The 12,500-nt window shown below is 39.3% G+C and overlaps 1 protein-coding gene across 1 annotated transcript; it reads right to left on the reverse strand.

Annotated features, from left to right (window-relative positions):
- Nucleotides 1-470: 470 nt before the first annotated feature.
- Nucleotides 471-3,684, reverse strand: rps16 (ribosomal protein S16). The gene is made up of 6 exons (XM_046874384.1): nucleotides 3,583-3,684; nucleotides 3,446-3,497; nucleotides 2,816-2,917; nucleotides 1,256-1,352; nucleotides 948-995; nucleotides 471-680 (listed from the first exon to the last, which is right to left on the reverse strand). The coding sequence occupies exons 2-6, from the start codon at nucleotides 3,491-3,493 to the stop codon at nucleotides 535-537; spliced, it is 441 nt and encodes a 146-aa protein (XP_046730340.1). The 5' UTR covers nucleotides 3,494-3,497; nucleotides 3,583-3,684; the 3' UTR covers nucleotides 471-534.
- Between the last annotated feature and the right edge of the window lie 8,816 nt (nucleotides 3,685-12,500).

The raw sequence follows: 12,500 nt of genomic DNA on the forward strand, positions 1-12,500 counted from the left end.
GCCAATGACCAGCAGGGGTCTCTCTCTCCCGACAACACAAAAAAATCTACTAGTTTCTTTAAAGCTCATTTAACTTTCACATAAAACTCTTTATTCCGGGTTTCAACTGATATTTAAATGTTTCGATTGTGTTCATAAAAACCAATTAAATATAAAATATTAACCCTTACTTTGTAATTTATTTTGTACAAATTGTTTTTCCATTATTTTATCTTTATAAACTCAATTTATATACTTTATAAAAAAAATGTTAAACTATTCTTTTTAACTATTAATATCTGCGGTAAAAAAATTCCCCCTAAAAAATAATCAAAGTATTTACTAATTAAAGATTTGATCTTTTCATCCATCCGTTTATTTTTTGTTTAATTATTTTGACCGTTAAATGAACAGACCAATCAGACTCTGAGTTGAGTATGGCTCCGCCCCCTCAGTTCTGCAGGAGGAATAAAGCTCAGGCGAGTGCGAGATGTTTGTTCTCCTCAGGTTTATTTGAGTAAACAGAGCGCGAGTGTGTGAGTGTGTGTGTTGAAGTTAACGGTAGGACTTCTGGTAGCGAGCACGAGCTCCTGGACCTCCGAACTTCTTGGACTCGCAGCGGCGTGGATCAGCGACCAGCAGAGTTCGGTCATACTGGATCAGGATGTCCTTTATCTCCTTCTTAGACGCTTCATCCACATCTGAGGAGACAAATTTCATTCTTATATTCACTCAAATATTCAGACTACACAAAAAAAAAAAACTTTACCTCTAAATTAAATGTTTAAAACTTATTAAAACATTAATTTGATTAAATTCCTGAATTGTTTAAATATAATAGTTAATAAAATAACAGGGTGAAAAGTGTGTTAATAGTTCTCTTTAATAAGTGTGCTGCAGCTCTCAGCCAATCAGAAGCCAGTGTTTGTCCCTCAGTGTGTGGAACAGAGTGCAGTAGGAGTACTCACACTTCTGGTAGTAGGCCACCAGGGATTTGGAGATTGCCTGACGAATTGCTTGGGGACAAAAACATGAACACACACACACACACACACACACACACACACACACACACAGTTTCTGAATGAAAATGAGAGTTTATACAGGATTAACACAAATAATGTACCAACAATGCTGTCCACCTAAGTTGTCAATCATGAGCTCATCAGAATATTAGGCCACACCCACCAGAGCAGAATAAAATGCACAAGTTTAAAACATCACTTATGGTGCTGTGTGTGTGTGTGTGTGTGTGTGTGTGTGTGTGTGTACGTACCGTAAACTTGTGCGACGTGTCCTCCGCCCTTCACACGCACTCGGATATCCACACCAGCGAAGCGTTCCTTTCCCAACAGCAGCACCGGCTCTAACAACTAGAACACACACACACAGTATTAGTACTCTCTCTCTCTCACTCACACACACAAACACACACACACACACACACACAGTACATAGTGTAATTTCACTCTACAGCTCAACACACATTATTCCTGTGTTTTGTTTCTATTTCAGTTCCAGTCTAAAATATTTATGCATCTGTTTATCTTCTATTAAATAAAATGATAAATTTCCAGCAGGAACACGACAGAAGAAAGTGTGATCTGAAAATAAAACGGCTATGAGAGTTTTGCTGTAGTCAAATACAAAACTGTTCCCACAAATAAGAATTATTTCAGACGTCTTTGTATGCAGGAGCATGAAACTCCCCGTTCATGTGACCCGGCAGACTCACGTGTTTGTGCCAGCGGTGAGAGTGGAGGGCGGAGCCAGACTGAACGAGGGGTGAAAATGGAATAAATTAAGAAAACCTGAACCCCTCTATAAAGGTAAACTTTTACTTCTCTCGTTCATACACTGTTCCAGCATTACATGCTCCTGTGCACAAAACCAGCTCCATGAAGACCTGATCTCCTGCTCTCTCAATCACTGGCCCAGTAACAATCCACTTCATCTCCCCATCACTCTAAACATCATCTCCACTCACATCTTTCTACTCAAACGACCTGTGGAACACTCCATCAGTTCATCATCCAAATGCCACCATTTACTCATCCTTTCCACCTCCACAATCACCCTCTCCATCCATCTACACGCTTCACTCAGTTTACATCTCACACTTCCGTGTGTTCGTGAAAGTCTCAGTCTTTATTTCTCTCTAAAACACTCAGACAGGCATCACTACACCCAGGTCATGAAGTTCACCTCTACTTCACACCATATTGTATAGATCTCACTGTACATCCTCTAATATCCTTTCACTTCTCTGAGGAGCTTCATCATCAACAACGTGCTGATCTGCACAAATATCACAAATCTGCACTTCTTACATTTTCACATCAGTCTCGTTTCTTTAGTTTGAATCTATTTGGTGACATGATCAATATTTTTAATGATCAATATGATCAATTCTCTCACACAGATGTAGACTAGATTCTGAAGCTCACAGTGAGCAGAGCAGAAGCAGTAAGAAGTTTGGGGTTAATGTGGATGAGACAGAGGGAGTCAGTGATGAGAACATGAGTGAGAACAGACACATTCCTGATCATCTTCATCTTTTCTCTGCTTGTGTTCTATATGGTGGATCTTCAGTCTGGATACATACACACTACTCTGAGGAGCTTCATCTTTAACTACGTGCAGATCTGAAACCAAACAAACCTCCCAACTGTGTGAAACCAACAATGTTCTGTACAGTGTTTGGAGCCAGGGTAAGGTCAAAGGTCACCATCACTGCTTCATTTGTCCAGAGGAAAATGTAAGTGTGTGAGACTGATGTGTAACAGAGACACAGCTGGATCTGTTGCCACGCACACACACACACACACACACACACCTTGTACTGCAGCGTGGCCGGCTCGATGGTCTCCAGCGGTTTGCCGTTCACTTTGATCAGTCCATTTCCTCTTTTACAGTGGGCTACAGCCGTGGCTGTTTTCTACAACACACACACACGTGTTACACTTCATTACAAACACACACACACACTAACAGCAAATAAACCACACACTGAGTTACAGGGCGACTGGATCATTATATATTTCACTACAATGATAATTAAAATATAAATCTGAATAAATAACCCATCAAAAACACATGAATGTATAAATAATAATAATATATTTACACCTCAGCCCGTGTGAGATTAATTTGATATATAAAAGTGGATATAAAACTAATCAGTTGAATAAAAGTGAGATGTGTAGAATCAGCACTAGCATTAGAGCAGCTAACACTGCGCATGCGCTGTAACCCACACAGACGGAGTTTAATTAGTAGTGGTTATTAAAGTCGTAATTAAAGTTTTTATGTGATCATATTTATATATATTTATATAATTACACGGAGTAAAGGCGGATAAGAGGGGGCACGTGCGCGCGCGCTCTCTGAGGAGATTAGCCGTGTAGCTGTAGCGCGCGGGCACGCGAGCGACTCGTTTCTGATTTATTATAAATAATGAACTCACTTTGCGCCCGAACACCTGGACAGACTGCAGAGGTCCTTTAGCCGGCATGATTCTGTAATAAACAGAGAGAGAAGCTGATATTTTACAGGATTAAATATAAATAAAGGTGATAAAGTGTGAGAGACTCGGAGACTAACCTCCGCTATCAGCACCGCACCGGAACAAGAGGCCGAAACGGGGTTTCTCACCGACACATGCACGGGCTCAGACTCCTTCTTCTACTACTACGGGTGGAGGGTTGGAGCGTCACTGCACCCTAGCGGTGGAGCCGGGATATAACAGGGTTCCAAATATTATCACCGACAGAGCAGATTCGGGGATCCGCCAGCAGATGGCGCTGTAAACACGGATACGTCTCTATCTATAATGAATTTTCTACTTCTTACATTTTCACATCAGTCTCGTGTCTTTAGTTTGAATCTATTTGGTGACATGATCAATATTTTTCATGATCAATATAATGAATATTCTCTCACACAGATGTAGACTAGTTTCTGAAGCTCACAGTGAGCAGAGCAGAAGCAGTAAGAAGTTTGGGGTTAATGTGGATGAGACAGAGGGAGTCAGTGATGAGAACATGAGTGAGAACAGACACATTCCTGATCATCTTCATCTTTCTCTGCTTGTGTTCTACATGGTGGATCTTCAGTCTGGATACATTCATTAGAGAACAACATGTGAAATTCTTCTGTATTAATATATTAATATGATGAGGTTCAGTTACAGTGTGACACTAAAACAGGTCGTAATAATCACTAGTTTATACTGAAGAACATCTCAGAGCTCAAACTTCTTTACTTTCAGTTGAGTAAAAAAGTGCAGTCAGAACTTTTACCAGAGAATCAGTATCTGCACTTCTACTGAGTGAGGGATGTGTGGACTTTTACCACCTCTGATGTCCATCTATCTCCCCCAGCAGCACTGTTCTGTATGGAGTCATAAGTTAGTGCCCCCTGATGACTGTAGGTGTGTAGAACAGCAAAAGGTCAGTGTGTTTTCCAGACATTTTTGTTTGATGTGCAGCAGAATTCTCACCTTCTCACATACCAACATCCAGCTCCTTTTGGTCCTCTGTGTGTGTGTGTGTGTGTGTGTTGTACCATCATTAGTAGAAAGTGGCAATTAGCACAAGTCTTAATAACAGTGTGCCAGAGGTGTGTGTTTGAGAAAAGCAGCTGGCTCAGGTGTGAGAGGAGGAGAACTGAGTGTGTGTGTGTGTGTGTGTGTGTGTGTGTGTGTGTGTGTGTGTGTGTGTGTGTGTGTGTGTGTGTGACAGTAGCACACATTTTGGAAGAGGAAATGGAGCTGATTGAGGTGACACGTGTATGTTTGTGTTTTCTCTTTGGGAAAGAGATAATGAGGATTAGTGACACACACACACACACACACACACACACACACACACACACACACACACACACACACAGCCACTCTTTCTTTCTCCTCTCTCAAACACACACACACACACACACACACACACACACACACACACACACACACACACACACACACACACACACACAGGAGCATGTTAATGGGGAAATGATGGATGTTAGTTACAGTAAATGCATTTCTGTGTGTGTCATGGAGCTCTTAGCTTCTTGCAGTGTGAGAGGAAGTGCGGCGATTCTTCACACACACACACACACACACACACACACACACACACACACACACACACATACTAAACTAAAATGCCCTGATTTACAGGACCTGCGGGGGAACAATAATCCCCAAAATACCCCAAAAGCCTAACAACATCCTAACACACACACACACACACACACACACACACACACACACACACACACAGATGTACAACTTAACATATTACATCTTAATAACAATGTGTGTGAACAGTTGCCATGGAATGAAGCAGAAGAGTGCAATAATATATAAACCTTTAATACGAACAAAATATTAGTTTGTGTGTGTAAAGAGTGTGTGTGTGTTTGTGTTATGTGTGTGTGTGTGTGTGTGTGTGTGTGTGTGTGTGTGTGTGTGTGTGTGTGTGTGTGAAAAGAGTATGTTTGTGTGTATGTGTGTGTGTGTGTGTGTGTGTGTGTGTGAAAAGAGTGTGTTTGTATGTGTGTGTGTGTGTGTGTGTGTGTGTGTGTGTGTGTGTGTGTGTGAAAAGAGTGTGTTTGTGTGTGTGTGTGTGTGTATGTGTGTGTGTATGTGTGTGTGTGTGTGTGTGTGTGTGTGTATCTGTGTGTGTGTGTGTTTGTTTGTTTCTATAATATTCATAAAATACACTCTCTGTGTGATGTAACACAAATGCAGACAGAAATGTGAGTGGAATATCTTTATGAGAAGCTCATTTGCTAATGTTTGTTGAGGAACCCTGGTGCTCTGATGCCTTGTTGATGTAGTTAGTGAAGAGAGAGTGTTCCCTCTGGTTCCTTCATGGTTCCTCTGTGGTTCTTGACTGTAACCCCTCATTCCCTCTCCTCAGGCGCTGCTACTGTATGGCAGATGGATAGGTCAGGAGCGCAGCAGGGTGTCCACATCCGGATGTTCTCCATGTGCCTACTTCATCTATTCGTCCCTCTAGACCTCTTCTTACAGAAACAGGAAATGGAGCTCGATACGGGGTCACGACCTGCACTGACTTGGATATGAAGCAAGTGCAGCCCACCCTAAAAGAGAGAAAGAAAAAGAGAGAATGAAACACATCTGCCAGGTATGTAACACACACACACACACACACACACACACACACACACACACACACACACACACACACACACATTATTTTTTTTAATTTGTTTTGTACTTCATATTAAATAAAAAACAAAAAAAACCAAAAAAAAACTTTTGAAGGCATTGAAGGGGGCGGGGCTAAAATAAGATGATTTCCTTCATTGGTCAGAAATCCAGTTTAAAACCTATTAAAAGTATAACACATTATTACATAAAAAAGAAAAAAAAAATACAACTACAAGAAGTAAATATCGAGCTTTAAATACGTTGTGTAAAATAATCCAGTATTTCGATTACAGATGGTCTCTGAGTTACGATGGTTAGAATTTTACAATGACGACAAAATTGTAAGAACAGTTTTGCAGGTCAGACAAACATAACAGCATTTATGTGGTGCATTACAACAGGATGTCGACGGGATGTTCGAATCTCCCGCCCTGTGAGATCAGCGGCCGACAGAGATCTGTTCTCTCGGTTTAATTTGTGTATTTAATTATTGTTTTTTTGGATGAATGTGAGTCAAAGACAGAAAAGTTTTATTCAGTTTATTTCCCACTTGAAAAGGATCAAGTTCTTACTAAAGGCTAGTGAAGATCATCTTAGTTAATGTTCTGATGAAAACATTTGGATTGTTGACTCGGGTAATGGCTTTAAGATACATCTTCAAATAAAGAAGACAGAAAATAAAAATTCTTTATAGTCGCCTATATGAAGTGGTTTAAAGAGCTGAATCTGTTGCAAACGTCACTATAGAGCACATGGTGTTTCTGTAGGGATGCAGCTTGGTGCTTCAGCCAGTTCATGTCTCACAGCTTGTGTATAATAAATTCATTTCTCCTGCAGCCCCGAACCCACAGGGTGACAGGTTCACTTCCTGAAGTCAACTGTAGCTGATTAGAACTTTACATATCTTCTGCATCACAGAGATCTAATTACAGCTCCTTTCTTTCTCTGGATTTCTCAACTGACACACACACAAAAAAAAAAACACAATCACAATGTATTTGCAATTTAATAAGAACATCACTCAGGTTTAAAAGTATTTCTAACATCTGGATGAATCCTGATCCAGTCTTCCAGTACCGACCCTGAGTTAGATTATTTAGTAATTCAATTATTATATTATTATTATTATTATTATTATTATTATTATTATTATTATAAATTATTTGAATATTATTATTTTTATTATAAATTATTTAATTATTATTATAGATAATTTGAATATTATTATTATTATTATTATTATTATTATTATAATTATTATTATTATTATAAATTATTTGAATATAATTATTATTATTATTATTATTATAATTATTATTATTATTATAAATTATTTGAATATTATTAATATTATTATTATAAATTATTTGAATATTATTATACAATCATGCTTTATTCCCACTGTTCCCAGTTAGTTTTTTACTCTGTATATATATTGCATTATTTAACTGTCTGGTTTACTATTCTGTTACACTACTGTATATCTGTACTTCTGCACTGGAAGCTTCTGATACCAAGTCAAATTCCTTGTGTGTGTAAACATACTTGGTAAAAAAGATATTTCTGATTCCGATTCTGATTCTTATCTTAACTCTCACTCACAGTATTCTCTGAATTCTCATTGTCTAACAATTTCATACTTCTAGAAATTACTTGTTCCTTCCTGTTTAGCAGTTCATATATTCCAGAGTTCTTTCAAGTCTTCTGGAATTCGTAATTTTTTCAATACTCCTTGGATATTTTCCATATTGTTCCAGAATTACTGAATTTCCTTCTTCCTTACTTTCTAACACAATTCCTAGTTCCTTGTTTACATTGTTTGTAATTTTTTTAGATGTTTTCCATGGTGTTTTCCCAATTTGATAGTCAGTATTTTCACATTTTTATTTTATTCCTTTAAATCCCCAACAATCCCTGAGCTCCAGTCATCCATACAGCTGTCAACCATCATGTAGCTGAAGAGAAGATGGAACGGGAATTTCTACATAAACATTATATTCTAGGTGTATTGGTGTAAATAGAGATGAAATGGACAGTAAAATAGTGAGAAATGTCTGGGGAATTTTATACTGAAGAAACCCAGGTGATTTTGAATGGAATTGCTCAGTTGATACACAAAATTCCAGTTGGGAGGATTGTGGGATAAAGGAACATTCCTGGAATTTCTGGCTACAACGGGTTCTTTATGAACAAATGCGTCAGGTTTCTTGGAGCTGGATTTACGTCCGGTGCTTCCCTGTATTTGTCCTTTCGTCTTCCAGCTGTTTTCTTATCCCGAGATAAATCCTCGTTAATCACGGTGGGTTAATGTGGACAGAGGAATGGCCAACTTCACCTCCATTAGTTCCACGGAATGAATCAAAGTAAAGATCAGCGTCAGAATGAAATTTAATATCAGAGACAGACGGCAATTGCTCCGAAAATTCAGCATGAAATCCTAATTGTCCATTCATCAGGGAGCTCTGAGTGCACTCGGATTGTGTTCCCATACTGCTGTCCTGTAGTGCGTTCTCCATGATCTTCAGATCTGAACTTCATTATTCACGTCTGTGAAGGACACAACATCAGCTGCTGTTTCTGTGTGAATGAAACGTTATGTAATGTTATGATAGCGGAAAAACCCCATCACTGGTTATTCTTCCATTTAAAAATGAAAAAGGTGTTTCCTCACATGCTTTTACCTCACCCTTTTCCAAACAATAACCCGGTCCATTACAGCGCTAGTCAGTAAGCTAGCTAGCTAATTCAGCATTGATTTTACATATTAGCCACATTGGTTTGCTTCTCACTTCTCCACAACTGGGCTATTATGTTGTATTATTCTATATAAACCTACAATATGCACCTAAAGAAGGTTAGCTAATATTCTGAAATGATCTAGAAAATTATAGCAGCGATATACAGTGTCTGTGAAAAAGTATTTTATGGTGTTTGAGAGACACGTGAATGTTCCTTTTGTTTCTATAGGACAAACATGTTGAAGTAACACTTAAGATTTCAATTTACCAAATAAATCTATAAATGTACAGAATTTATTTTCAGTGAAAAATCCTCCTTCAGCATGAATATGGAATAGGAGCCATGTTGGGTCACTTTCACTTTCCAGAATCTTCTCTGCTCCAAAACAACCTCAAACCATTAAACCTCCACCTCCATGTGTGAGTGTGGGGGTGAGGGAGTCTGATCACATCTTCTCTCCTGTTCTCCTTCTTACACAAGTTCTTCTGGTAGACACAAAAATGTCACATTTGGACTCCACAGAACTTCATCCACTCGTTCACTGTCACATTCCTGTGTGTTTTTAAAAGGAACATTTATGTATCTCAAAACCCATAAAAGATTCTGTTTCCACTTTTTATAAGCACTGGATTTATATGAATATTTTGGACAGTGATCCTGCAGGACCATCATTTACATTTTCACTTTTCTATTGAACACCTTTGGGATGAATGTGAACGCTGACTGCACCCCAGGAACCTCCTCACCTTCTCACCTACATCAGCACCTGACTTCACTAACACACTTGTAGCTAAATGAATCTCCACAAAAATCTAGATGAACATCTTTCCAGAAGAGCGGAGCTCATTCTAACAGCAAAAAAGGAATAAATGTAAAATACAATCTTCAAGAAGAACATAGGAATTTTATAATCAGGTGTCCACAAACCTTTGGTCATACAGCAGTTCTATCTATCTCTCCTCAGGTTGTTGTGTTGACATACTCTAGTGGGTGACGTGCTCCTTATTGTGGTCCACAACGATTTTAATGGCCCACCAAACTAGTGCACTACGTAGTGAACAGGAAGTGACATCATCAACCCCTGGCTGACCTCAGAGAGTCAGCAGTGTTGAAGTGAGTTCAGTAAAGTGGACAATTTCACACCTCATGCAACAAGAAATAAATACAGAGTAGAAGTGAAGTGACCTGAGAGTCCACTATGATCAGTATTACTCTCCTGATGCACTAAGGCTCAGAAGTGCCCTTACCGGGGCAAAAGGGCATTCAGGGCCCATTTAGATTCACCACAGGAGGATGAGAGGGGTTACTGCGAGAATCCTGGCCTTCAACCTTCATAAATAACACCACAAACATTCCACTGTGGGTGTGTCCCAAACCACACACACCCCATATTCACTATATAGTCCACTTAAACACCAGTGCACTGTGGGCGTGTCCCAAACCACACACCCTATTCACTCTATAGTCCACTTAAACACCAGTGCACTGTGGGCGTGTCCCAAACCACACACCCTATTCACTCTATAGTCCACATAAACACTAGTGCACTGTGGGCGTGTCCCAAACCACACACCCTATTCACTCTATAGTCCACTTAAACAGCAGTGCACTGTGGGCGTGTCCCAAACCACACACACCCTATTCACTCTATAGTCCATATAAACACCAGTGCACTGTGGGCGTGTCCCAAACCACACACCCTATTCACTCTATAGTCCACATAAACACCAGTGCACTGTGGGCGTGTCCCAAACCACACACCCTATTCACTCTATAGTCCACTTAAACAGCAGTGCACTGTGGGCGTGTCCCAAACCCAATAGGTTTTTTTACTTATATATTTTAGATATCCTGACCACTTTGTGTGTGTGTGTGTGTGTGTGTGTGTGAGGGGGTGTAGGTTTCAAAGAGAGTCCCAATAGTCTGTGTAAACAAACAGAGGTCATAGTGAGGTCACACTGGGACCGTCACCCCCTCAAGCTCAGCTATCAGATGACCTGTTCTGTCCCACAAGGTCAAATCCGTATCAACATTTCACCAACACGGCAATAAAGACATGAAATATAGCCGACACACACAGATATCAAGTGTCTGTCTGTGTCTGTGTGCGTGTGTGCGTGCGGGTGTGTGTGTGTGTGTGTGTGTGTGTGTGTGTGTGTGTGTGTGTGTTAATACGCTAATACAAATCCGTGTGATATTTAATTTCATATACTTGTCTGAGACACCCCCCCCCCTCCTGCCCCAAAACCCCCTGACCAAATGGTACAGTTTGGCCTCAACTGCTGTGCTGTGTATCGTGTACAGAGCGCTAACACCAGCATTACATTACACACTATATAGCCAAAGGTTTGTGGACAGATGACCATAAGATTCCTCTATGTTTTTTGAACATCTCATTCCACATTTAGTTTCCATTTGCTGTTATAAACATCGACATTCCTCTGGGACGATGTTCCACTAGATTTGTGGAGTTCATTCAGCCACTAGCGTGTCACTAAAGTCAGGTATTGATGTAGGTGAGGTGAGGAGGCCTGGAGTGCAGTCAGTGTTCACATTTATCCTGTTCATTAGGGTTTAGTTCTCTATAGCAGGAGATCTTTCACTCCAACCCAATCTTAATGGAGCTGCTTTTGTTTACAGGAGCAGGGTCCTCTAGTTCAAGTGAAGACAATATTTAACCCAACTATATCTGAAGACGTCTGAAACAATGGTGTTTCTCCAACTTAATATTTTGTATAATGCAGATAGATAGAAAGATCACATCAACATTTACCTCAGACACATTGATAAATTCTACAGAAAAAAAACCTCCACATGATTTTATTACACTGTAATTACGCTTAGCCTCCACTGCTAATCCAACTTTGGGTTCCCCTCACAAACTGTAGAATTAGCGTGTCGCTAATGTTTAGGACTTCCTGTGTGGCGTCACCTGTTTCTGTACTGTAACACACACACACACACACACACACACACACACACACACACACACACACACACAAAGTATTAAACAGCAAATTAACCAGTGACTGTTCAGATGACACTCGAGACCTCAGAAGCACTTCAGCGCCGTCTGTGTGGTCTGGTGGAGGTCACATTTTACACTAGGAAGCTAAAGACTTGAATTCATAAAGAATGCATTTAATTAAAATAGTGAATTTTATTAAAAACATTGAAATTAGGAAATAGGAATTAACATTTAAACATAATGATTTTAAATTGTTGAAGGCTTTTTGGCTAGTTTGTATTATTAAAATGTTATATGCTAATCCTGAAATCTAATGCTTGATAAGAACGTTTTGATTCTGTAAAAACACAAAGGTACTTATAAATTAGAGAAAAGAATCATAACTAAAAAAAAATTATCATAATTATGACTAACATACAATAAAACAACAGTGTACAAACAATTATATTCACAGAGAAACATTTCCAAAAGATCCTATTTGGTACTAATGGTCTGTTATGGTCCATGGTTGTCTGTAATAATACATAATGGTCTATAATGATCTATAGTGGTCTATAATGATCCATAGTGGTCTATAATGATCTATAGTGGTCTATAATGGTCTATAGTGGTCTATAATGGTCTACAGTGGTCTATAAT

Source organism: Silurus meridionalis, chromosome 18 (genome assembly GCF_014805685.1).
Source record: "Silurus meridionalis isolate SWU-2019-XX chromosome 18, ASM1480568v1, whole genome shotgun sequence".
Taxonomy (NCBI): domain Eukaryota; kingdom Metazoa; phylum Chordata; class Actinopteri; order Siluriformes; family Siluridae; genus Silurus; species Silurus meridionalis.

What these genes read in the sequence shown, in the direction of transcription:
- rps16 (XM_046874384.1), bottom strand. Translation starts at nt 3,493, where the DNA reads ATGCCGGCTAAAGGACCTCTGCAGTCTGTCCAGGTGTTCGGGCGCAAA. An exon ending in CGGCCACGCTGCAGTACAAG is followed by an intron (nt 1,353 to 2,815) that starts GTGTGTGTGTGT and finishes TGTGTGTTCTAG; the next exon opens with TTGTTAGAGCCGGTGCTGCT. An exon ending in ACACGTCGCACAAGTTTACG is followed by an intron (nt 996 to 1,255) that starts GTACGTACACAC and finishes TTTGTCCCCAAG; the next exon opens with CAATTCGTCAGGCAATCTCC.